The sequence below is a fragment of the Drosophila albomicans genome, chromosome X, assembly GCF_009650485.2.
Source record: "Drosophila albomicans strain 15112-1751.03 chromosome X, ASM965048v2, whole genome shotgun sequence".
Lineage (NCBI taxonomy): Eukaryota > Metazoa > Arthropoda > Insecta > Diptera > Drosophilidae > Drosophila > Drosophila albomicans.
This window is the reverse complement of record NC_047627.2, coordinates 25,612,203-25,638,909: the sequence shown is the minus strand read 5'-3', so window position 1 is coordinate 25,638,909 and position 26,707 is coordinate 25,612,203. Positions and strand designations below refer to the sequence as shown.

At 42.0% G+C, this 26,707-nt stretch overlaps 4 protein-coding genes across 6 annotated transcripts; 2 read left to right on the top strand and 2 right to left on the bottom strand.

The window, feature by feature from the left end:
- Positions 1-315: 315 nt before the first annotated feature.
- LOC117569145 (protein transport protein Sec61 gamma-2 subunit) lies at positions 316-1,669 on the bottom strand. The gene is made up of 2 exons (XM_034250192.2): positions 1,531-1,669; positions 316-910 (listed from the first exon to the last, which is right to left on the bottom strand). The coding sequence occupies exon 2, from the start codon at positions 870-872 to the stop codon at positions 666-668; it is 207 nt and encodes a 68-aa protein (XP_034106083.1). The 5' UTR covers positions 873-910; positions 1,531-1,669; the 3' UTR covers positions 316-665.
- A 215-nt stretch (positions 1,670-1,884) lies between these two features.
- LOC117568934 (CCR4-NOT transcription complex subunit 9) lies at positions 1,885-4,418 on the top strand. 2 transcript variants are annotated; one of them, XM_034249863.2, is made up of 5 exons: positions 1,885-2,111; positions 2,798-2,879; positions 2,939-3,508; positions 3,566-3,657; positions 3,722-4,418. In XM_034249863.2, exons 2-5 carry the CDS (start codon positions 2,817-2,819, stop codon positions 3,906-3,908), a joined length of 912 nt encoding a protein of 303 aa, XP_034105754.1. In that variant the 5' UTR covers positions 1,885-2,111; positions 2,798-2,816; the 3' UTR covers positions 3,909-4,418. The 2 variants fall into 2 exon arrangements, with proteins under 2 accessions (XP_034105754.1, XP_051864587.1); XM_052008627.1 differs by lacking the exon at positions 1,885-2,111 and having other exon boundaries at positions 2,781-2,879.
- Positions 4,419-4,844: 426 nt separating this feature from the next.
- On the bottom strand, positions 4,845-6,598 carry LOC117566073 (pyridoxal phosphate phosphatase PHOSPHO2). The gene has a single exon (XM_034245552.2). It carries the CDS (start codon positions 6,317-6,319, stop codon positions 5,366-5,368), a length of 954 nt encoding a protein of 317 aa, XP_034101443.1. The 5' UTR covers positions 6,320-6,598; the 3' UTR covers positions 4,845-5,365.
- Positions 6,599-8,081: 1,483 nt separating this feature from the next.
- Positions 8,082-26,672, top strand: LOC117569162 (supporter of activation of yellow protein). 2 transcript variants are annotated; one of them, XM_034250230.2, is made up of 12 exons: positions 8,082-8,389; positions 12,853-15,907; positions 16,622-17,957; positions 18,625-18,941; positions 20,365-20,462; positions 20,525-20,683; positions 20,739-21,188; positions 21,913-22,188; positions 22,763-23,063; positions 23,170-23,419; positions 23,965-24,153; positions 24,226-26,672. In XM_034250230.2, coding segments are annotated over exons 1-12 (7,212 nt in total). In that variant the 5' UTR covers positions 8,082-8,387; the 3' UTR covers positions 25,005-26,672. The 2 variants fall into 2 exon arrangements, with proteins under 2 accessions (XP_034106121.2, XP_051864549.1); XM_052008589.1 differs by having other exon boundaries at positions 8,082-8,862.
- Positions 26,673-26,707: the final 35 nt, after the last annotated feature.

The window sequence follows — 26,707 nt, the reverse complement described above, 5'->3', positions numbered from 1 at the left end:
GTTGATCCAATGAAAACGTAAACTGTTTGAAATAAATTATTATTTGTTAACTGCCTTTCTATTTAATTAATAGGCAATATATATTATTGAAAATGTGCATAAACAAATTAACTTTTCTGTCATGTTTGTGTGCAAAATATTCCACAATGTTCATAGCTATCGATAATTGATCGATACAAATCGCAAGCTGCAGTTAATCGGCAGAATACGCTACACTGAGCGAAATGTGTTTGAAAAACAAAAACTGTAATAATTCCCAACTGAAATATATATTCATTAACTCAACCAATTGGACTCATTGCATTCATTCAATAATTTCAATCGTTTTCTCGGTTTTTATTATGACAGCTTAATAACTAACGTTCATGTTGTGTGTGAATGGAATTCTCGACATTATTGCAATACATTTCACAAATACATGAAAATTTTGTTACAAAAACAAATGGACATTCGTTGAATGTACATAATGAATGGGGGGAGGTTAACTATACAAAAAAAAAAATGTGTATAATCTATATAATGTCGTTGTTGTTGCATCGGCGCGAAAGAAAACATTTTTGAAATATACTAGGCATTAAAATGATGATTATTATTATAATTATTGTTCTTCCAGTTCTGCGCCTACTGCCACATATATATAGATATATATATTGTTGATCTCGGCTTTACGATCCCACAATGATGTTGTTGATGGGAATGTGTATCAGCTTGACGAAGAATCCAATGAAGCCCATGATGCAGAAACCAATCGCCGTGGCAATAGCAATCTTTTGGAACTCCTTGCGGTCTGGCTTTGTGCAACGTTTGACCAGACGAATCGAATCCTTGGCAAACAGGCGACCAGGTTCAGCGAATTTAACAACTTTGTCCATAGTTCTTTTGTTGATTTATGTGATCAAGAGTTGATGAGCTGCAAATACAAAATGATAAACATTCAGTTTTCGTACTTCAACAGTTACATATATATGTATGTCGGTTAAAAACAAAAAAAAAAAAAAATAGGATCAACCTGCCACTTTCATACACTTATATGTAGGTTAAACACAAGAAAAAAAAAATAGAATCGACCTGCCACCACTTTCACAAACAAAACACGACGACGGCATCGGCAACGTCACGACGACGACGTCGACGACGCTGCCACGTCGCCAAAAGAAACGAAGTCAACGTCATAGGTGAAATTTCGCTTGACACGAAGCCGACAGCTAAATGATAAATACAACTCTTAAAACCAAGCTTAAACCTTAATTAACTGTCTTTTGCTAGCAAATTCTTTTAATTAATTAAATTAAGATTTCTTTTGCGGCGTCGACAGCTACGCATGCAAAAACATTGCACTTGTTGCAGTCTTTATATAAATTTCAAGAACTTTTAACGTGCAGCTATTATTTGTTCAGTAAAAGTAAACACACATTAATGTTGTATTGTAAATATCAGCCGAACTTTTAAGTGATTTACTAAACTATTATTTGTTTTAGGCGAGTAGCACACACAGTAAATTAAAATCCAAGCACACGCACGTCCACTTACTTTGAAAATTTCCACACGAATGATTGTTCGTGCAATATCGTGCTGGCTGCTACAACACGAATTTGTTTTGACAACTGTCCACGTCAAAATGTCAAAGCGGCAGTGTTGCATGTCGCGCGGTGTGACCGAAGGCGTTTATGCAAGTGTCAGTTGACATGACTTTTGATATGTATTCAAGTTAAAAGTGCACTAAATTTCAAGTTGTTTATCAAACGCATATACAATTATTAAATGCTGTATGCAAATGTATATTCGTGTAATTTAAATAAACATATATTTGATTGAGGTGACTGATATATGACAACGACTATGATGTGGTCACACTGCGCGAAGTTCATGCAAAACAGCTGATTGGCATTGCTCTAGGCCGACATCTTAGTTTTCGGTCGGCATTTTGCTGCTTGTCAGTGTTTTTCTTTTATTGTGATATTTGCAAATTTGCAATACGAATATTTTTCCCGGCGATTAATACTATTAATACTATTGTAAGACGGTGTTTTTTGATTAACTTACATGCAATTTTCACTTGCACGCCACGCAAACGAAAAAGAATATTCCAGATAGGCGCAAAAACTTTTACGGTACATTTCACAAAAAAAGTTGTAACGTTGTAGTTGTTTTCATTTGTGTGTTGTGCTTTTGTTTCTTATACCCGCTACCCACAGTGTAGAGGGGTATTATAACTTTGTGCCCATGAGAAATGTGTGTAACAGGCAAAAGTAGCTATCTCCGACGCTATAAAGTATTTATTTTCGTAATCGGCGACAACAACAGAGACGATAAGCAAATATTCGTCTTACTGTCCGTATGAACACCTAAATCTTATAGGCTATCATAATAGAGATACAATTGTTTTGTACAACATTGATATTGTTGCACGCATATTTACCACGCCCACTTCTGCCCAAGAAAACCAAACAATGCGAATAGCAAGTTCACTTTTAAAGCTCTAGCTCCGATTTTTGGCACACACAATAACAACAGTCTTTATGATTTCTAAATTTGGATGTGATCAGATAAAAAAGAAACTTAAAAGTTATTCATGACCAAAGCTGACTGTAGTTGTTGGGCTGCTTTGGTTGAAAATCTCGCATATTTTCTATTCTATGGTATATTTTAAATGTCGTAGTATATGGTTATACGAAATATACATTTTTGCTTAATAATAAATTTATATGGGTTTGGTATAATTTAACTATAATATCGCACTCTTTTGCTTTGAGTGAATATCTTACACTCGACTGAAGTTTTCTTACTTGTTTTATAGGCACAACGAAGCTTACGAGATGAGTGCACAGCCGAGTCCCTGCATGAATCCCCAGCAACAACAGCCTACCGAGCAGGAAAAGGTAAAAAGAATGATTTTCTGTCAGTGTGTATACATATATTTATATATTGTTCTCGGTAGGTTTATCAATGGATAAACGAGTTGGCGCATCCGGATACAAGAGAGACGGCCTTGCTGGAGCTGAGCAAGAAGCGTGAAACGGACTTGGCACCGATGCTGTGGAACAGTTTTGGCACCACTTGCGCCCTGCTTCAAGAGATTGTCAACATCTATCCATCGATAATGCCACCGACACTGACGGCGCATCAATCGAATCGAGTGTGCAATGCGTTGGCGTTGCTGCAGTGCGTCGCCTCGCATCCGGAGACGCGAACAGCGTTCTTGCAGGCGCAAATCCCATTGTATTTGTATCCATTTCTCTCGACCATTTCGAAGACGCGGCCCTTTGAATATCTGCGCTTGACCAGCTTGGGTGTGATTGGTGCGCTGGTGAAAACGGATGAGCAGGAGGTGATTACGTTTCTGCTGACCACCGAAATTGTGCCACTGTGTTTGACCATTATGGACAGCGGTTCGGAGCTGAGCAAAACCGTCGCCACGTTCATCATTCAAAAGATCTTGTTGGACGAATCGGGATTGTCGTACATTTGTCAAACCTATGAGCGTTTCTCTCATGTGGCCATTACGCTGGTAAGTTGCATCCGATTTGTAATTGTTCTCACCTCATTTCGGTCTCTTTTGCTTTAGGGTAAAATGGTTATACAACTGGCTAAAGATCCTTGTGCGCGCCTCTTGAAACATGTTGTACGTTGCTATCTTCGACTCTCCGACAACACACGGTGAGTAATTACATCTCTTTCACACAAACTGGCATATCATGCTATCCCTTTCTATTGTATGCAGTGCCCGCAAAGCACTTGGCCAATGTTTGCCCGATCAGCTGCGCGATGGCACATTCACACAGTGCCTGCAAGATGACAAATCCACTAAGCAATGGCTGCAGATGCTCATCAAGAATCTAGAATTGGGCGCCGCACAGCCGCCAGGCGCTGATCCCCGTCAAATTGGCATGTCCCCACTGGGCTCCTAGACTGTACATATGTATATCATCATCAACATCCCAAACAAGAGAGAGAGATAAAGTGAGAGAGAGAGAAAGAGAGTTGAGAGTATATCTCAACCCCAAATACACTACTTATTACTGCCCAGACTCTATCTAAACAAAACAAAAAAACAAAAACACATACTAGCAGTTAAGCATTGTTTGGTTAATTATTAAGTGTCCTCCACCCCAAGCCCTGCCCTGCGTCCGCACTGCTGCTGCGATAGTTAATAAATTATATTATGATCTTAGGTTCTAAGAACTTTGTTAATTCGAATAGAGCTTTGCATATATAACAAATTCATACAAAACAAACAAACAAACAAAACACTAAAATACTATCGAAACAATACTGTTGCTCTTTCCAAATACCATTTACAAGTCCTTAGCTGTAATTACACCTAATTACAATATAAATATATTAATGTATATTAACTGATTACAACATGTATACATTTAAATCAAATAAAAAACAAATTTGTCGATTGTGAAAAGAAAGAAAGAGACAACAACAAGAAATGACCTTGCCCTTGCTGTCGTTGGGCACAACTACTCATAGATGGCGCCAGTTGCAAGTGCGCCTATAGATGGCGCATGTAGCACATTTGACTGACTGGCACTGTAGATGGCGCCAGCGTGGCGAACGTTACTTGCTGCGCATTTAAACAAAAAAAAATTTGTTAATTGGACTTTTGTGTACTCTTGAAACTTGTTTGTTTATGCATCTGAGAAGCGTGCAATTTGCACTAGATCTGTTGCCTGTCAACCGTCTGACAAATGGCCTTAGCTTAAATTCGTTCAAAAATCAAATGCTATATAGCTGTGATTTTCAATTGCAACGTTCAAAACACATATTTATTATGGACACACATAATACACATGTATATATACACATATACAAACAATACAGATATATAATATATATAATTAATGACAACATCACAAGTACACATTTAATAAAGATTCTACATAGCAACAGCTGCGACCACAAAAAAATTGACGACGCACCACAAAAATTGAGGAGCAAGGGGAATTCCCCCCTCCCATTACAATTGGAATTATTCAGCTTTACAGTGTGTTTGTGTGTGCAGGATAATCTATGTATGAATGTATGCGTAAATTACTCGTATATGTCTAGGTTGAATACAATATATGCAGTTTTCTTTTTACTTTTATAGTACAAACATTGATCACATCAAGGTTTTCAATTTCACTTGCGTATTATTAGCGTAATTATTATTATTATTATTATAATAATGTGATTCTTTTGCCGCCCCACCGAGAAACACGGCCACGCCTTCAAATGGACAGCAGCATGACGAGAGGGGTTGGATGGTGGGGAGGTAGAAGGATCACATTTTGTGTATTATGCACATACTATATACATACTTTTTTCTCATTTCGTATAACTAACTTTCGTGTGTGTGTAAATCGACAAAATTACTTTACTGCTGCTGCGGCTGTTGTTGTTGCTGCTGCTGTGGCGCAGCTGCTCCGTCTATGGCCGAGGCACGACGTGCCAGCTCCGCCTGCGACTGCAAAGGTCCTTGCAACTGTGGCAAGGCGCACAGCTGATCGAGGAGCTCAAAGCCGCTGCGCCAAATCAAGAGATTCGCACGCAATTTCAATTTATTGCGATTCTTAATCAAATGCCGTTCCATGGCGAATCCTTGACGGGCACAGGCAAAATCGCAGGCACGCTGCCGCAACACGGGACAAATATCATTGTTGCCATCGCCCACATAGAAGACGTGATCGTAGCGGATATTGAAACGCAAATCGCGTTCAATGACAAAATGCTCCAGCACACGTCCTTTGCACAAATTGCTGGCGCTGAGCTTGCAATCGGTTTGCTGATGATGCGGACGGACTTGCAGCTGTCCGTTGTCATCGAAATGGGCGGGATTGGTGAAGATGCCGTCGAAGCAATCGCATAGATTGTGCGCCCGCAGCCATTCCTCAATGAAAACGCTATTCGAATCGCTAATGATGATCAAATCAAAATTGAGACGCTTCTTCAAATGCTTGATGAGACGCACAAAGCCGGGCACTTCGGGTATGCAGCGTATGGTGTCGCGTATACGCGATTCGGCCACTTGTTGCACGTGCAGCAGGCGAAACACCTCGGACATGTATTCGGTCCAGCAATCGTTCTCCATCAGCTCGTTGAGCAGCGTCGAGCTAATTAGTTCGTTGGGCAGCAAATCTCTGACCACAGTGTCTGTGTTTTGCGACACAATTGTGTGATCGAAATCAAAGGCGGCCAAACGACGACGCTGCTGCTTCCCAAGGCCACCACCACCAGTAGAGTGGGTGGCGTTGGCGGTGCCGCAGGCGTTGGCAGAGGGGGAGGGGGCGGGAAGGTTCGCTGCAATTGCGTTGGCGTCGCTGGAGGACATCTTTAAATTTTTGTTGTTTTTTTTTTTTTGTTGGTTGTTGGCCTGTTGCTGACTTTGGCACTGCTGCAAAGCACAACACTTTAAAAATAACAAACAAATTCTCAACTGCTTGGCAGTCGCCTGCAGTTGCAATTAATATTTGGCTTTTCTCTGTATGCGTTTTCCAGGCGTAGGCTTGCGCTTTTGCAGCAACTTTATGCGCGACGGCAGCGTTGCCATCCGTTGGGCTGCTCAACTCAACTAACTGACAGTCGCTGACCGTCTGACAGTCTGGCAAGGGGTAAAGGACTAGAGATGGAGCAAACTTGATAGTTGGCGCCATCGATACCGGACGATTGTGTGTTTTGTCTGCCATCGATAGTTGTCATCAGTATCGTTCACTATGTCTATTTATAAAAATAAATAATCTGTAGGTTTTATAAAAATGTTTATTTGGGCATTCTTAGCAGTAAAAGTTCTTCACGTTCCGAGCTCTACTTTCAGAAGCTAACACTCAAATAATTTTACTCAAGTCGCAAATGATATAGACAAAAGCATTGTTACAAAACCGTGAAACAATTATAAAAGTTTGTGAATTCAAAACGGACGAATATTAGTTGTTTTGCATAATTTCAATGTAATATCGGTGGTGAAGAGGCTCCATTCCGAGAAAGTACTTGGCCATTAATAGTGTTGGAAATGGTATCGATATTGCTTCACCTATAGAAGAACGCGCCAAATTATGTTTCCAACAGTGTGGCTATTTCGCTCTAGTAACAGTTGTACTTTTATTTTGGTATTTTTGCAGTTTTGGTCCTTTTTGCATTTTGTTTAAAAACTTGTTTTTTTTTTTAATTATTTTTCATTTATATTTTCATTTTGAACTAAATTATATTTTACCTAAATAAATTATTATTTTGAAACTAAAATATTATGAAGTAGTTGTATGATTAAATTAGAACTAAATACATATGCTCATAAAGTTAATAGTAGTTAAAGTAAAAAAGATTTATCAATGCATATCAAATAAATTAATTTGTTATTTTCCCTAACTAATTATTTAAACTTAGATTATATTATTTAAAAAAATATTATTTTATTTATTTTTAATTATACAATCAACAAATTTAACTGTTTATAATTTAAAATGTAAATTTTTTCTTCAAATATATAATAAATTTTATTTTAATAAATTATATGTTTATTGCTAAGCTTATTGGTAGCCAGGGCTATTGGGATTTGTCGAAATGAAAATCTAATTATAATTAATGTAAAAAAAAAAACAGCAATAGCAAACACGCTGATTGCAAATGCTGTTGAATGTCCTCGTGTTATCGATAAACATTGAATTATAGTCAAGTGATGCTCATTCTTATTGTGCATAGTGTTTGCATTATAATATATTGTGATAATACCTTTTTTAATGTGTTTAGCTAATTCTAGTTAATTCTTAAAAAAAAAATAGGAAATGTTTGTATAATGAAAATTTGCAAATTATTCAAACCGAATGCGATAACATTTAAGAAGCACACTTGCACATATTCGATTTAATTTCTATCAGACAAATGAACTTGTATTATTAATAAATTTGGTGAAAGGAATACATTACGTTCAATTCGTTTGATTTCTGGTTGGCAAGAAAAGAAAAACGCTACAATATCAGAGCTGGTATATTTGGACTATGCTTGCGCATTGCGGAAGTGACGGTATATTCAGTATATTTTGTGAGCGAAAATGGCCGATTTTGGTGGGAATGGCTGCGGTCACGCTGTTAGTGTTATATTCCAAGCGAAAAACCCAAAAACACTGGCAGACAGCGCGAGCAGGGCATATATATACATTTATTTAATAATGAAATGTTAAAACCGAGAGGTGCGCGCCGAATTTGCAGTTTGCGTTTACACATACATACATATGCGGACAATTCGAATTGTTAACAATCAACAAACAAATTTCTGCGTCGTCGTTTTGTGTGCTGTTCGCTCGCCTCGAAATCGTTAAAAAAAAAGAAAAAAAAGTGCGTGGAAAAGTGTACGACGAGAAACCAATACACGGAAAGTGGGACAACCGAGCAGCGCTACGCTTTTGGATGTATGTGTGTTAATATTGTGTGTTGTGTGTAGTGTATGTGTATATGTATATGTTTAGTGTGTGTGTGTGCAAGTACGGGTAATTTGTACCGACTACAGTCACAGCAGAAGCAGCAGCAGCAGTCTCAGTCAGCAGCAGCGGCAGAGCCTCCTCACAGTGTGTGTGTTTTATTTTACTTTTTTTTATTAAGATATACATATGCACATACATATGTATATTCCAACAAATGAAGAGTAATATCAACGACAAGAAAAAATAAAAGTGCAACGAAATGTTGACAAAAAATGTGTTGTCTGGCTGCAAATAAAAACAAAACATGTTCAATGGCTTAACACACAAAGACACGCGCACTCTCACACACACACACACACACGCTCGCACACCGTTGTACTACGTTATACACGCGAATTGCATGCAAAGAGAAGGCGCTCAACTTCTACTCCATCTTCTTTTGTCTGACGTTTTGCCGCATGGTGAGTTTATTGCCTGACTGCTGCTGTTGTTGTTGTTGTCGCTGTCGTTGTTGGGTCAGTTTTCGGCGTCTTGTTGTGTTGTGCGTTTTTCTGTTGTATTTTTCCCCTATTCGCTGTTTCTTCGTATTTTGATTTTCTTTTCTATGAATTTTTTGCGCATAGCGCTTAGCGCATGTATTTTGTGTTTGTTTTAAGAAACTGTTGTTGTACAAACGCCGTCATTTCGTTAGTTGCGCGGGGGTCGTCGCCAAAGCAAATGCAAATGCATTGCATACATAAGTATGCATGTGTGTGTGTGCGTGCATAAACGTGCATATGTGTATGTATTTTTCTCCATGCAGCGCTGCGGCACGGGCGATTGCCTTTCATATGCTAGTATTGGTGTCCATCTCTGCGCGCGTGTGTGTGTCTGCTGTGGTGAATTTGTAGCTCGTCTCGGGCCCATGGTGAATTTGTGTGTGAACAGTGTTGCCAACACATACGTCATTTAGCAGCGCTCTCTATGTGTGTTGTGCACTACTGTTGTTGTTAGTGTATAGCTGGCGTACCAATGTGGCGCGGTTTTCTCAATTTCTGCCTGCTCTGGAGCAGACAGCTGTGTTGCCGCGCATGTTTCCACGCTTACGCAGCGCATTATTAACAACGTTTGTTGTTGTTCTTGTTGTTGTTACTATTGCAGGCTTCCCCAGCCAGAGCTGCTTAGCTTCTTCTTCTTCTTGTTTTTGTCGGTGGTGTGAGTTGTCGTTGCCTTTTTTACTGTTTACGCGGCAATTCTTATTCGCCGCTTATTTCATGCGATCTCCGCACAAAAACCACATTTAATTATCTATTTCAAATATTTAAATTACTGTATATCGATTTAGTTAGTTATCAACTAATATTTGAGCAACTTATTTGATATTTATTATATTCGGGGAGGGGGGAAGAGTGTGTAATAATCAAATATCGTAATTGCCGGCATAGTGAGCATTTTTTGTTGTTTGTTGTTGTCGCTGTTGTTTGAAGCTTTAGTTACCGTTTGCTGAAAAAACAAAAACAAAACAATACAAGCGCATACACGCTGCTCTCTCTCTTTCGCTCTCCCTCTCTCGTTACTACTCTCTTTTGCTTAGCTTTCACGCACACAACCAAATAATATGTATGCTTAATTGATATGCATATGCAAGCGGCTATCCCTGTGTGTGCGTGTGTGTGTGAGAGAGAGAGAACACACATTAAGCATTGCGATTTCATTGAATTTATGTGCAGCTAATCAAGCGATTACTATTATTAAAATCATAGACCCAAACAAAGCTAGCAAATTTCCATGCACACACATACACATTGTAAGTAATTTGAATGTGTGTTTGTGTGTGTGTGGAAGTTTGCTTGCAATTGTTTGCGTGTGTGCACGCTTTTTGTCGTTTGTCTCTCTTGTGCGTATGTGTGTGTGTGTATGTGCGTTGAGTTCGTTCTCCTCGCTCTTCGTTGCATCAAGCGATCTCTATAAACTCACACACACACACACACACACACACACACACACACACACACACACACACACATGCTTCTTCTTCTTCATCTTTGGCATCCTTTGAATTGTTGCTGCTGCTCAGTTATCTCATTCTCCTGTTGATCGAACTTCTCTTCCCCGCCATCGCTCATGTCCAAGTATTCCGAATCAACTTCCATCGCAGTCTCATCATCGTCACTCTCTTCCTCTTCCTCCAGACGCAACAACACATCCAACTGACGGCGTGTAAAACGCAACATGGGCTGCAATCCACCGTTATCCTTGTCTCCCCCTTGCCAATAGATTTGTTCCTCGTCACTCTTCCACTGTTCACTGTGCTGCTCCAGTTCCGGTTCCGGTTCCATGTCTAGTTCCGAAGTAGTTCTGCTATTGTTTGTTCTCTTCGCTGGCCGTTGTTTCCCTTTCTCCCTGTTGTTATTGTTGTTGTTGTTGTCCTCGTCGGCCAGCTTGCAGCAGATGACACGAAAAAGCAACCAACCGCCGGCCAAAGCCATCAACAGCTGTTCCATGCGTCCGAAACGCATCCTGCTGGATGCCGCAATGGATGCCGCTGGAAGCAGAATTAAATTTGTGCCCGGAATGCGTTTGCCGGTGGCCAAAGCACGAAAGAGGCAAAGATGCTCCATCAACGGCTGCAGCAGTGACATCAACATTTGTTCCTTTCTTTTTTTGTGTGTTTCTTTTTTGCTCCAAAACTAACTATTGGATAAACAAATAATACGCTTGCTGCTTGCTGCCTCGATACTCGATAATTTTGTGTGCTTTCATTTGTTGTGTTCACCCTGTTTTTCCCCTTTTTGCTTGACGATTCTCAGCAGCTGCTCTTCTCGCTTCGAGCGGCGTTTACACGCTGTTAGCAGCTGCGTTTACACGATGAAGAAGATCTTGATTTACAATCTCTAGGAAAAACCTCAGTTACTTTGCGTCTCTTGAGACATCTGAAGCCAAGTGATGAGTGCAGTATATACCCTGTATTTGATGGCGAGTAGACATTCTTAGAAATTTTCAGTAGTTTTCCACAGCAGCATAGAACTTCGGTTTTCTCAGTTCAAATGTTACATTTTGCTCTATGTAAAAATCCATAAGAAAAAAACTCGGATTTTTTTAGTTTCGTGAGTTTTGTGAACATATCAAGCGTTGAAATATCGAACACACTTTTTGAATAGTCATATTTTATCGATGTCAAACCGAATCGAAGCTCACCATATCAAAAATTAATAAAAAAAATGCATCGAAGCTATGCAAATCGCACTACTGATTTTTTAAAAATCATTCTGATTCAATTTTTTGATGATTTTGATCGCTCATTTATTGGTAATTTGGTGATAAAAGTTTGTTTACATTCTGCGCAGCTGTTTTGCACTTTTTTCCATTTCGTGGTTGTAGAAACGCCAAAACGGGACTTGATCAAATATGAAAAAACTGAGTGACTGGGAAAACGGAGCATTACATCTTAGTATTATGAGAATGCGAATATTGATCTTTCTCTCCCGCTCTTTCTTTTTCTCACGGTTCTTTCTTTGCTTTACTTTCATTGTGCAAACATTGCTACCATCTTAAAGACTTAAGCTGTGGATAAATTCATTAGATTTTAATGCTCTATTAGTTCACCAATTGATGCCATTTGTTAGCATTGTTTTTAACTTATCTTCGGCTTTTGATTTGAGATTGCATTGCAGTTGCAGTTAACTGCTCTTTTAGGATAATTGCCAAAGAGAAGATGCTATTTAAGCATTATTTTTATCATTAAGCAATGAAGTAAAGTTTACGGAAATAAACTGTAAACGACTTTATTTGATAGCCAGTTAAAGTAATGAAAAATATAAGGCTTAAAGAGAGTGTTCTTTTTGGCATTTAACCTATAACTGCACTTAAATGCAAAGCGACAAAGTTAAACCGCCTTTAGGTTACCGCTTGAATGAATTTATAGTTCTCAAAACTACTTTCAATGTCTCCAACTTAGCAGAGCGAAAAATTATAGTAAATTGTCATGCATTGTATAATTGAGGCAGTTATCTTTAATGTGCAGTTAAGTGCATTAATAGAAAGGTTACTAGCTTGAAGACTTTAGTCTCATCTTATTGCAGAAAGGAATTGTATTCATTATATAAAGTTATAATAATAGAAATATTGCAATTTATCTTTAAAGCTCATTTTTGAATTGTTTTATTGATTTATTTATTAGATTCAATTAGAGAAGAGGTTGCTCGGTTTCTTTGACTCGAAAAAAATGTCTACACTTATTGTGAATAAAGTTTAGTTTTGATTCTAAAATTGTACATTTTCATTTAGTTTTCATTTGTTTCCACTTATTATAAATTTCATCAAAGGAAACATAATGAAAATATACACTTTTAATGGAAATGCTAATGCTCTTTAATTTTAGACAATCATCAAGAATATGCTTTAGTTTATTGAATTTGCTTTTATTAATTATACAAATCAAACTAATTAAATCTATTTCTGTATTCTTTCAGGCAATTGCGTGTGGTGTGGATAAAGTTGAAAGCAATGAATGATTTACGCCAGCAACAGGTACAGGTAGCAGCAACATCGTCTTCAGTCAGCAGCCTGGCAGCAGCACCGCACTGCGCCGCCACCAACACAAGCAGCAGCAACACCAGCAGCAGCAGCAACACAAGTAGCGCCAACGTGAGTCCACGTTCAAGCTCCAATTCGAATTCGAATTCCAGCAACGGCAGCCGGAGCAGCAGCAACAACAGCAACAACTACAAAGCAGCAACAGCTCAGCGACAAAGACAGCAACAACAGCAACAGCTTGAAGAGGAGGAAGAGGAGCAACAGGAAGTGAGCTCAACATCGTCGCCGGCACAGCGACAACAACAGCAGCAGCAGCCAGAGCAGCAGCAGCAGCAACAGTTGAATGTGTCGCCAGCAGCAGCAACGCACCAACAACAATTGCAGCAACACCAGCAGCAGCAACAGTTGCAGCAACAGCAACAACAACAGCAGCAGCAGCAACAGCTGGTGGGTCAAATAACCAGCACTACAGCATCGCCGCCGCAGCAACGACTGCGCGACGATGCGCAGCTGCCAAACAGCAACAGTAACAGCAACACGAACAGCAACAACACTGGAGCAGCTGCAGCAGCTGAGACAACAACTGAGCTGCCTCCGGTTGTCGCAGCAATGGCCGCCACGGCCCTAGACATTAATGGCGAGGAGAACAACAGCAGCAGCAGTAACAACAGCAACAGTAGCAGCAACAACAACAACAACAACGTTCCAACAACCACAACAACAGCTGCACTGGCAACAACAGCAGCCACAACAGGAGCTGTTGGTCACAAGATCATATTGAAGCTATCCAAACATGGCAGCGAATCTCTGTCGTCGTCGTCCAGCAGCAGCAACAGCAACAATGACGAACGTCGCGTTGAACCGCTGCGCATACAATTGCCCACACAATTGCCCAGCTCCTCATCATCCTCCTCAACAGCAGCAGCAACCTCCTCCGCATCAGCAGCAACCGCACAGCAGCAGCAACCAAGTCTGGTGCCAAAGATTACCATCAGACCGATAAAGCCAACAACACAAGATGCTGCCAATGCATCCAATTCGGATGCCTCATCCTCCTGCTCATCATCATCGTGTGCGGACGCTGATGTCGATGCTGATGCCGATGCCGATGACGAGCAGCTGCCGCACATTGTGCCCAAGCTGACGATTCGAGCAGCCAACGAGGAGCGTGTTAGCAGCGTGGTGCCCAAGTTGATTATCAAAATGCCCGATAGCGGTGATGGCGGAAGTCCGCACAAAAGTGCTGGAGGCGGAGGCGGAGGAGGAGGAGCAACAGCTGCTCCCACATTGCTGCCCAAGCTGACCATCAAGACGACAACGAAGCTGGAGGGCAACGGCAGCGAGACGCAACTGTTGAGCTGCAGTTTGTCGCCCGCTTCAGCGAGCAGCTCTTGCGCCTCATCCACAAGCTCGGCTTCATCGTCGGAGCAATTGACGGTGCCGAAGCTGATGATCAAGACAACGCACGCTGGCAGTAGCTGCATCAGCAGTGAGGAGCAGCAACCACAGCAGCAGCAACAGCAACAACAACAGATACCAAAGCTAACCATCAACATTAAGGAGCAGCAGCAGCAGCAGCAACCACAGCAGCAACAACAACACACGGTGATCATGACGCACGATGCCAAGAATGCTCAGTGCATACCCAAGCTAACCATCAAGACCAAGTCCATTGAACTGGACGAAGAGGAAGAACAGCAACAACAACAATTGGTGCCCAAGCTCACCATCAAAACGACGAGCAACAGTGAACAACAGCAACAGCAGCAACCATTGCTCAAGTTGACCATCAAGAATCTATGCTCACCCAAGCACAAGGTGCGCGCTGTGCTCGAGGAGAAGGTTGTGACGCACACCAGCTCCAAGCTGACGCTCACCAATGGCGGCGATGTTAGCAGCAACAACAGCAAAGCAGAAGCAACTGTTGCTGCCGTTGACGATGAGCTGCGTCGCAACTCGGATGACATGGACATCGATGATGCACTGTCCAAAGAGCATGATCCGAAAATCTTTCACAATCTGCCAGCAGCAACAGTTGCTGCCGCGGCTGCAGCCAGCAATGGCATCGAAGCAACACAACAGCAGCAGCAGCAACAGCCAGCGCAACAGCAACACAACATTGTTGACATGGTGGATCTGACGTCGTCACCTTCGCCCGGCTCCTCGCCAGCGCATGTTGTTAATAGCAGCAGCAGCAACAATTATACCGCAGCAACAGTTGCTGCCGGCGGCGGCACAGCGAACAGCAGCGATTGCGGCTTTACGACGGGACAAAAAGAGAATCTGTTGCTGGAATGTTTGCGCATGCAGGCGGCACAAGCAGCAGCAGCAGCAACCGTTGCGCCCACAGCAGCAACTGTTGTTGGCAACAACATCTCAAATATATTGCTCAGCCAGTTGACGGCGCCGCCGAAGAATTTTAGCGGCCAGAACAACAACAAGAACTCGAACTCTGCTGTCGCTGCCAAATATCCGCAGCTCACCGAACGTCTCATGGCCAATGGCGGAGCAGCCAAAGATGCCGCAGCATCAACCGTTGCAACTCCCACAGCAACAACTGCGCCATCAGAATCAATCATCGATTCCATTGAGATTCTGGACACGCCCGAGGGAAGTCCACAGTTGACGCCCTACATGCAAAGTGCCTACGACGAGTCAACGGATGCTCCAACAACGCCACCGCCACCAACACAGCAGCAGCAACAACAACAACAGCAGCAGCAGCTGGAGCAACAAGAACAACAAAAGTTGCTTGGCATTTACCAAGCGCATATGAATCTAAATCTGAATCTTAACCAGCATCGTAACCACAACAAAACAACAACAACAACTAACGACAATCAGACGTCGCCACAGCAACTGCAATTGCAGTTGCACAACAACAATGACAACAACCATCTGAAGCGACAGCAACAGTCGCCACAGCAGCTGCAACATCATCACCATCAACAGCAACAGCAGCAGGATCTAAACGCAGAATCTCCCAGTGGCGTAAGTGTAGCATACAGAGACGATCTAAAGTATGGTTCGAAATTTATAACGCTGAACCGGTTTTTTGCATCAAAATGTTTTACATCATTGTTCCTACTAAAATTCGAGAGTTTCTCCAAAAATTATCTTGTAATTTATAAAACGGATCAGTTTAAATCACTTTGAAAAGAGCTACAGATTTATTAGAACTTTAGTTCTCAAGTTGAACCGGTTTTTGAACCAACATTTTCTTCTAATCTTAAAGACAATTCGTTGCAGCTAAATTTGTATCATTTCCATTTACACATATACTTCATCGGCTTTACTTTTGTTTATTCTCAAGTTTTTGCACTGAACCGCTTTTTGAACCAGTTTGAATCGTTCGTCAAAAACTGCTTCAGTTTTGTTTTGTCATTTATGTAAACGATAAGTTTGAATAACGTTTAAAACCACAAAAGAGGAAGATTAGGAAACGAAAGTGAATCGTGAATCGAGAATTTTTATCCAATTTAAATCGTTCCTACTAAGCTGAACCGGTTTTTCAAAAAATGTTGCCATGCTTTTAAAATAGTTTACAGATTTTAAACATTATAAACCAATCAAAGCACAGATAACTATTGTTAAGATTTGCTAAATTTAGTTGAACCACTTTGCGAACCACTCCCAACATAAGCTGAACCACTTTATAAAGGAAAAGAAAGCATTTGAATAACTCGCTTTATTTTCGCTTTGCAGTTGCCGCCCAACAAACAGCGGCGCCTGGACAACAATGAGAACGACCAACAGACGCACAACTGCAGCAACAATACGCCGGCAACAGTTGCTGCTACCGTTCAGCAGCAGCAACAGACGACGCCACCGACGCCGCATCGCAGTCGGAAGCAGAAACACGAGCGGATACTCAACACGGATTTGGAGGAGCAACAACAGCAGCTGAGCAATGGCAATCTGTTGCTGTCGTCGGTAACAGCAGCAGCCATTGATGTGAATAACTTGGATGCAACAACAACAGCGGGAACAACAGCATTTCCTGGCACGCCAGCAGCAGGAGGAGCAGCAGCCACGACAACAACAACGACGACAACAGGCAAAAGACGCGGCAGACCGAAGAGAAATGCAATTGACACCGCAGCAGCAGCAGCCACAGCGGCAGCAGGAGCAACACCCGGCACACCAGCAACACCAGGCACGCCCATCAATGCGCAGGCCGAAAGTGCGGCCAAGTCACGTCGCGTCCAGCTGCTAAGGAAGCGACTGGCCATCGATATGGTGCACAGTGCCGAGGAGCAGCTGGAGAGCAATGCGTTGTTGCCTGAACATCATGCGGAGCATAATCACATGGACGGCAGCAGCAGCGAGGAGGCAGCCCAACGTTTGGCCACAATGCTGACGACGACGACAACATCATCATCATCACCATCGATGGCGACGGCGATGTCAGCGACAACAACAACAACGCGACAACGCAACGATCATCGGCAATTGCGTGCCACACGACGCAGTGTTGTTGCCTCGCCAGCGGCCGCAACGCCAGCGAAGGCGACGCGCAAACGCATCAGCAAGGCTTCGATGTTGGCGGTGGAAGCGGCAGCGGCACAGGAGGCAGCGTTGCGAAATCTCTCGCGGTTCATTGAGGAGACAAACAACAACAACAGCAGCAACAATAACAGCAACAGCAATAGCAGCAGTAACAACAACATGTCGTTCGCCTTGGCTCAAATCGATTTGACCATGTGCAGTTCCTCTTCCTCCACCAGCAATGGCAGCGCCGCCAACACAGCATCATCAGCAGCAACTACAGCAGCAGCAACTGCTGCAGCGTCAGCAACAACAACGATTAACTCGATGTTGCCGCCCACAACGATATTGTCGTCGTCGGATCCGCTGCCCGATGTCATCTTTCAGCCCAATGACTTCTCCTCCATTATGGCAACGCAGCAGCTGCGCAACAACAACAGCAGCAGCAGCAACAACAGCATCATGCACTTTCCGCACACGACAAACAGCTCGAGCATCAGCAACAGCGACTCCCACGACGAGGACAACTTCAGTGCACTGGAGCATTCTGGTGGTAAGCATGCAAAAATACTTATTAAAAAGTTTGACAAAAGTTGCAATTTAAACATTACTTTAATTTTACGCCGTTGGTTTGGTCAGCGGCAATGGCTTAGAAGGGCAAGAAAAACGACGGCGGCGGCGTAGCCTTTTTGGTGAATCGGCGGCTTCGGTAGCTAAGCCGTCGATTTTATCGGCGACCTTCGGTGTATGCAATTTATCTAATTTTGTTTTTCAAAAAAATTGATTTTTTGAATCGAATTTTGACATTTTACGATATATGTATTTGTATCCTTCAAGGTCTGCAATTTATGCACTTTTGTTTTTCAAAATATATCGCTTTTTTTAATCGATTATTTACAGAAATAATTGATCACATTTTACGATATATTTGTATCCTTCAAAGACTGCAATTTATGCAATTTTGTTAAAAAAAAAAAAATCAATTTTTTTAAAGCGATATTTTTAAAGAAATAATTTTTCACATTTTACAATATATTTGTATCCTTAAAAGTTGTACAAAATGTTCACACGCCCAACGCTGCTGCGCCGTTATTTACGTGACTTGGCGCCGACGCGTTAGAAAAGACCAAAAATCGTCGCCGACGGCGTAAATGTTTCCTTTGTAATTCTTTTCAATTGCTTTTACAACAAATAATAACTAGTACAACTTGCATTTACAGATGAATCTTCGGCCCAGGGCAACAATATTCTCGCCACTTTCGGTGGCAGTCCAGCACATGCCACGCCCACTGGCCGTGGTCGCGGACGTGGCCGTGGATCCAGGGGAGGCGCTGGCGGCTCAGGATCTGCGCGCAGTGGCAGCGCAACGGGACGTGGCGGAGGCAACAATGCCAGCAATCTCGGCCAGCCACGTTTGCCGCGCATGGGACGCGGCGCCAGCGCCGTGGCCAAAGCCATCGCACTCAGTCGACCGCGCTGCGTCGGCGGACTCAAGCATCAACCGGATCCAGAGCGGCTCAAGGGTCTCTTCAGTCCGGTGAGTGGCATTATTGTATACTGTTTGTTTGCGCGAGTATAAATAAGATTTCGGGAAGCATTTCCGATCCCATATGGAATATAGTTTGTGTAAACATTCCGACTCTAAACACAAATGAACTAAAATTTGAAAAATTTAAACTGCATCGTTCAAGCTGAGCTGCTTTTAAGAGTATTATTTCATGACTCGTCCTCAAAGAAAATTATCAATTTAAATGGGTATAAAGAGCGAAACTGACTAAGAAAAAAAAAAATAGAGTGAGAGAGAGAGAGAGAAAACTTAATTTGGCGGTGCGCACAGCACATAAAAGTAGTCTTTAAAGATAAAATGAAGGGTATGCGCATTTCAGTCAACATGAAAGCTTTTAGTTTGTGTGCTGCTTCTTCTTCGCGGCATGATTCATTCAAAGGATGTCACATTGTCTGTGTGACCAAGCACATGTGCGTGCGTGTGCGAATGGCTGTGAGTGTGTGAGCGTGCGTTTGCGAATGGCTGTGTGTGAGTGGGAGGTATTCTATGTGTGAGTTTGCTCTTTATTTTTTGGCTAATTTTCATTGTCTTACTATATTGCATCTTGTTTATGTTTTATTACGTAAAACTTGCTTACACCCAAGCAAGCACACACACACACACAGAACTAAACCAACCTACACACACTCACATTGCACAAAGTGCGCTCTATGTGTGTACGTGTGTGTTTGTGTGTCGTAATTAAAATCAAAGGCGCGCGCGCGCTGCATTCATTGCCAACTGCTACCAAAAACGCAACCAATTGCAACAATAACAATAACAGCAACAGTAGCAGCTCTACTAACTACACACCAATAGCAACAACAACAGCAACAACAAGAAAATCAGCGGCATCGACAGCAGCATGCGAACGAAGCGCGACGTTATTGTTGTTGTTGTCGTCTCTTCACCTGCGATTTTAATCAGCTGAACAATTTTTTTGTCTGTTTCTTTGTGTCACTGTGTGTGAGTGTGTTGGTGCTTTTTTTCGCTCGCTCTCTTTAATATGCGTCCGACGGCAACGGCATGCAAAAGCCACCTTCACCACACCTGCTGCGTCGAGAGAGAGCATCCAGAGTGCGACAGAGCGAGAGAGGGAGAGATAGAGAGAGCGCACTCAACAGCACCACGCTGCAGTCTCCCCACAGTTTGCTGTTGCTGTATATTTTTTGCATGCTGGCAACGCTGTACTCACTCGCTCTCTCTCCCTCTCTGTGGGACGCTAGTGCTGCCGGCGTCGCTGCCGCTGGCTGCGCAGCTTCGGCTGGCGCTGCTGTTTGGAGCAGAGCGCGCGAAGCCCAAAATCAATGCCAAAAAAATAAAAACAACAAAAGCTTACTGCAAAATGTCCTAAATAGAAAAGAGTTTGTTTACAAATGTGATTATATTAATAATCGTTGTGTTGTTGTTGCAGTCGCCGCAGGTGTTTGAGGAGGACACACGGATGAGCGCCGATCTAAACAACAGCAATCAATCAATGACCAGCATGGAGCCACCGTTAACGCCGCAAAAGTAAGTAAACTATTTCTATTTGCAGTTGGGAACATTTATTCACTATACCCTCTCTTTCTCAGACAACAACTGGACTTTCTCAACAACGAGGAATCGCAATCATCGATGGTGAGCAGCGTCAGTTTGATGGATTCGAATCAGGGTCAATCGGTGGACGCCATCATCGGTTCGGCCATGAAGCGACCCAAGAAGAAGAAGATGGAGATTTGCGTAGCCGAAGAGTGAGTTGAATTTCGCTAAAAATGTTTTCCGTTTCTAACCTCAAAATTTTAACAGTACGGAATTTAATGCCTCCTCGATTGCGGAATACGATTGGCCGCCACCCAAGGGTTGTTGTCCGTCCAAGAATCGGGATACATTCATGATCCAAGAGCAGGTTGCCCTCTACTTGGGCATCACCAGTTTCAAGCGTAAATATCCCGATTTACCGCGACGTCCCGTCGACATGGAGGAACGCAATTGGCTCCAGGAGAAGGGTTTGGTCAGCGAGAAAATGTGCGATCTGGGCATCACTGCGGTCTGGGCCTCCGACATCTTGGACATTATGTATACCGATTTCTATGACAAGTACGAGGAGTACAAGGAATACATACGCCAGAAGCATCTCCGCGACATCGAGGCCAAGCAAAAGGCGCTCGGACTCACCGTGGGCAATGGACGCGGCTTGCAGGCCCGCGATCGCGCCATGCTCTCCACCAGCAAATGGAACGTCTACTTCAACAAAACGTAAGAGAAACCATTCTTTAAATCAAATTTTTATATTTAATGATGTTTTGTGTACAGAAGAATCTTCCTTCTGTATAAGAATCTGTTGTAAAAGAATATTCCTTTTGCTAAAGAATGTTCCTTATGTAGAAGAATCTTCATTTTGTACAAGAATCTTCCTTCTATAAAAGAATCTTCTTTCTGCAGAAGAATCTTCCTTCTGGAGAAAAATTTTCCTTTCTTAGATGAAGAATCTGCCTTTTGTAGATGAATCTTTCTTTAGAAGAATCTTCTTGCTGTAGAAAAAATCTTTCTTATGTATACGAATCTTCCTTCTATAAAATAATCTTTCTTCTATCGAAGAATCTTCCTTTTGCAAATGGAATCTTCCTTCCATAAATGAAGAAGGCTATTTTCTGTAGAAGAATCTTCCTTTTGTGAAAAACTCTTCCTTTAGAAGAATCTTCCTTGGCCTCCCAACTTCTTTACAAATAATATTTGTTGATCTTCTTTATTTGATAGTTGAATATTGAATATATCAAGCTAATTATTATACATTATTTCTGAGACTTTCAAAGATCGTCAGTTAAGTTATTCAAATGATTTCAGTGAATTTTCTCATGATTAGAATGGGAGAATCTTGAAGTTATGCTAACGAGTATCTCACCACAGTTGTTCTCTTTCTCAACTCTGTTCCCACACTAATTTGCAATCTTCTTCCACTTGCCATTTCTTCGTTTCTTAGGCGCAAGGAGGAGCGTGTGGCGTGTCTCGATCTGCAGACGTTCACAATGAATCTGCCGATGCCGCGATCGGCGCCCAGTTCGACGTTGTTGCATCGTTCGATCACGAATGCGGTGCGATCGGCTGCCCAGGCGGAGAACATCCCGGAGCCGCCGACATTGCTGCCGTCGCGTGTCTACGATGCCGGGTATCAGCGAGTCGACTACGCCTATCCCTTGGCTTTGGTGCCCGGTCAGTTTTCGTCCAGCTATCGCCAGCTAACGCCCGCCGAGTTACGGTAAGTCGAAAGATGAGAAAAACAATTTATGAATAGGGTAGAAGGGTATTATAACTTTGTGCCGGCAGGAAATGTATGTAACAGGTAGAAGGAGGCACTACCAACCTCTTAAAGTATATATATTCTTGATCAGCGTCAACAGCCGAGACGATCGAGCCATGTTCGTCTGTCTGTCTGTCCGTCCGTCTGTCTGTCCGTATGAAACGCGGGTTCTCAGAGACTATAAGATATACAGCTATCATTTTTTTCGACAGCATTTGTTATGTTTGCGTTCGTTGCGATCAGATAAAATTTGTCGAAGTTATTAAAGAAATACTTTTGTATGGGCAAAAACGACTACTTACTAGGGGTCTTAGTTGGTGTGGCTGGCAATCTTGTATATTAAGCAGTCTGTGGAATATTTTAAATGTGGTACTATACCAAATATACCACTTGATATATTTTTTTTAGTATATTTTGAGAATAATACAATAGTTTGCTTTTATTTAAAATGGGTAGCGGGTATCTCAGAGTCGAGCACACTCGACTGTAGTTTTCTTACTTGTTACTAATCGTTTTTTTTTGGAATTTGCAGAGCTTATCCGCTAAACACAGTGCTGGAGAAGCCGCAGCAGCCAAAACAACAGCAGCAACAAGAAGAACAGCTGATTGATGCTGTTATCAAGGCAGAGCCAGCAACAACAGCAACGGTAACGGTAACAAAAGCAGCAGCAGCTGCGACTGCAACGGTGCGACGCAGTCAGCGAGCTGCGCGCCAGCATCGTCACAATGAGACAGCAACAACAACGGGAGCAACAGCCAAAACAACGTCCAGCGGCGGCGCATCGTACTACAGCGGCAGCAGCAGCAGCGAAGCCAGCAGCAACAGCGACTCGGTAAGCACGACGCGCACTCTCACTCTTTCACTCTCTCTCTCTTTTCGGCATTCTCTTAAGCTCTTTGTTAACCCACCCCCAAAAAAATCATATGCAAATTTTGCAGGAGAGTGACGGCGACAGCGACAGTAGCTGCAGTAGCAGCAGCAGCGCAAGCAGTGCAAGCAGTCGCAGCAGTAACGAAAGCAGTCGCAGCAGCAGCGGCAGCGCAACGAACTCACAGTCGCAGCAGCGGGAACAGGACGCAAGATTAACAACGACGACGACGAATTGTGGCGTCTGTTTGCGCAGTCAGCATCGCAATGCGAAAAACATGCCCGAAGCTTTTATACGCTGCTACAGCTGTCGGCGTCGAGGTAAGTTGGAAAGTGTTTGCTGACAGTGCTGCCAACTTGTTAGTTAGCAGTTTATAAGTGGGCGGCACTAATTGCTTTAAAGCTAGGTACAAACGATGCAAACAATTTGCAGCAAGTTGATTACTTTTTTTTAAACTTAATTTCTTTATTAAGTCTTGAACCAATACAGCTAGAAGAAAAAAACAACCCAGGGAAAGACTTATTTGAACCAAACCTTATATTCATTTAAGGTTTTAAGTTTAAGTGGATTACTGCAATCAACTATCCATATTTGCAAAAATATTGAATTAGCCAAAGTGAAAAATGTGTTTAATTATTAAAAATTAAATACATTATGCTGTTATAACTAAATTTTATGTGGAAGTTGTGTCGCTAGTTGTCGCTAGCACTGCTATTTCAAAGTTCACAGTTGTATAAACACTTGTGAAATCATTTTGCTGCAAACAAATTGCAAATTATTTTCCACTTGCTGCAAATTGTTTGCATTGTATGTACCTAGCTTACCATTTTCAATGAAATACTTATTAAATTTAACTTTTTTACAGTGCATCCCAGCTGTATTGAGATGCCACAGCGCATGGTTAACCGGGTGCGCAATTATAATTGGCAATGTGCGGACTGCAAGTGTTGCATTAAATGCCGCAGCAGCCAGCGACCCGGTAAAATGCTCTACTGCGAGCAATGCGATCGCGGCTATCACATTTATTGCCTAGGCGTCAAAACAGTGCCGGATGGTAAGGCTGTAAATTGAAATAGAATTGTTAACTAAACTACAACTAATCATAATTGTATATATTATTTTGTAGGTCGCTGGAGCTGTGAACGTTGCTCGATTTGTATGCGTTGCGGTGCCACACGACCCGAAGGATTGCCAACGATTGTCTCACCGCCCAACGGTGTTGTCGATGGTTCGTCGCTGGTCAAGCCGGTCAAGCACAAAAAGGTGAAATGGATGAACGAGTATCGCATCGATCACATCACCAATTTGCGCGAACACTGTTCCATGCTCTGTGTGCCGTGTGCACGCGCCAAGCCCACCAAACGTACGCCAGCTGCTCCTGCTCCAACTCCAGTTGCGACTGCCAGCAACAATCAGTCGTCTCCTCCTGCTCCTCCTCCTGCTCCTTCAGCCACGGCAGCAACAGCAACAGCTGCATCGCCAGTTCAACAACAGGCGAATGGCTCCACAACAACAACAACAACGGAGCCAGCTTTGAGTCCAACAGCGTCTCCAATGGTGCAAACGACAACGCTGCCCGTCGAGGCGGTCAGCAATACGCCCGTGACAGCGAAGCGACGGCAGCTGACGACGGCAGTCGAGATGATGAATGAGAGCAGCAGCAGCAGGGAAGCGGCATTTGAACCCATGTACATTAGTTATAAGAAGCAACAGGATAATGGCAGCAATAGCAGCAGCAATGTGGTGGATAGTGCTCTCATGTTGGTTGCTGATGGAGGAGCGTCGTCGACTACAGGAACAGCAACAGCCACAGCAACAATCACGACAACAACAACAACAGCAACGTCGTCGTCGTCGTCTTCGTCATCATCAATTGGCATAGCGCCGCCGCCGGTTGTTGCCTGAGTGGGGGTTATTCGTTATTGTGCCAAGCGCACTCTAACGGACTTGTAGTAAGAGCGAGCGAGCAACAGAAAGAGAGAGAGAGAGACAGAGAGATAGCGCGGGTCGCGGTGCAGTCACCACACCCCCCCAAAACACCCACCACCCAATCCCCTCACACAAACACACACACATACACAAATGCGTGCATAGTATTAACGAAGAAAGGAGGAAAAGGAAACGAAAAGAAAAGAAAGCGCCGCTATTTTTGTACATGTCTGCGGTTTGGCGTATGTTAATAATTAATTATTATTATTATAATTTTTTTTTTTTTTTTTTGTTTAACTTGTAATTGTTTTATATTATATTCACATACAATTATGTTACTTAAGAGAGCAACAAGTGCGAATTATGCTAATTACAACACACACACACATACACATACATGACAAACACACACACACACAATAACAAATTACGAAAATGATCAACAAATTATGTTCTATGCCTAAGTTCAATTGTTTAGTATATTTAGCAACTAAGAACACACCACTTTCTCACACACACACATGCAACACACTCACACACATAGACACAAAAAAGAGTTCATTAGTAGCTGCATTTTAGTTGAATTATTTTTAATTGTTTTCTGTGTGCGTCCCTTTTTGGCGTTGCCAGACTGTTAACCATCATCATCATCGTCATCATCATGTAGTGTACTGCAAACTGTCTGGCAACTCTGCGCTCGCAAAGAAACAACAACAAACCAGCAAACAAATCACACTTATGAAACGTATTTACAAACTTTAGTATGTGTTTTAACTAATTTAAATTACAATTGTTATCCGTGTTGTCTCTACACACCTCCCTCCCCCACCCCCCATCATCCACTCACACACACACACGTTCGAAATAATGCAAAAGAGAAATATCATACAAAAATCATGTCTATGTATGGCTAGCTTATACAATTGTACTATACAAATAATATACATATAAATACTTATATATATATATACACTATGGATAAATTAAAAAACAACTAACATTATTGTATGTAATAATAATAAAAACAAACAAAAAAATTATTGCGCTAATTGGGCTGAACCTTTTTTTTATATATACATACATATATGATATATGTATAAACAACTAGAAATTGTGTTTGTACTTCTAAATACTACCTAAAAAAAAACAAGAAAAAGAAAAAAGAAACTAATTATGTGTATTCTGCTTAAGTTGTAAGTTTAGTGATGTAAATTAATTAAGAGCCAAATACAAATGCAAATGCACACGCATGCATATGTGCGTGTATGTGTGTGGGTGCGTGCGTGTGCTTATGTATGCGTGTGTTTGTATGTATATATTAGTAGTGTCTTTAACAACAACAAGAATATTTACTATGTATGAGAGATTAGATATTAAGGATGTATTATACATGTAATTAACGCTAATGCTTCACACACACACACACCCTCACACTCGTATATATAAAATCTTTGAAGCACAAGAAGAGAAATGAAAAAGTGTGGCCACACTTGACGACGTAACGTGTAGCGTAACGTAGCGTAACGTAACGTAATGCAATCGGTCTACTTAAACGCATCAGCAGTGTTTGGTAAAAATCTAATTTTCCATTCAGAAACTCGTATGCAATAAGTCCTTTATTAAGTGAATTATTATAATACACACCCAACAAACACAAAAACAACACACATACACTTATA

Coding starts and splice junctions, on each gene's coding strand:
- LOC117569145 (XM_034250192.2), bottom strand. CDS start 872: ATGGACAAAGTTGTTAAATTCGCTGAACCTGGTCGCCTGTTTGCCAAG.
- LOC117568934 (XM_034249863.2), top strand. CDS start 2,817: ATGAGTGCACAGCCGAGTCCCTGCATGAATCCCCAGCAACAACAGCCT. Junction 2,880..2,938: donor AGCCTACCGAGCAGGAAAAG/GTAAAAAGAATG, acceptor TGTTCTCGGTAG/GTTTATCAATGGATAAACGA. Junction 3,509..3,565: donor CTCATGTGGCCATTACGCTG/GTAAGTTGCATC, acceptor CTTTTGCTTTAG/GGTAAAATGGTTATACAACT.
- LOC117566073 (XM_034245552.2), bottom strand. CDS start 6,319: ATGTCCTCCAGCGACGCCAACGCAATTGCAGCGAACCTTCCCGCCCCC.
- LOC117569162 (XM_034250230.2), top strand. Junction 15,908..16,621: donor ACGCAGAATCTCCCAGTGGC/GTAAGTGTAGCA, acceptor TTCGCTTTGCAG/TTGCCGCCCAACAAACAGCG. Junction 20,684..20,738: donor GAGATTTGCGTAGCCGAAGA/GTGAGTTGAATT, acceptor AAATTTTAACAG/TACGGAATTTAATGCCTCCT.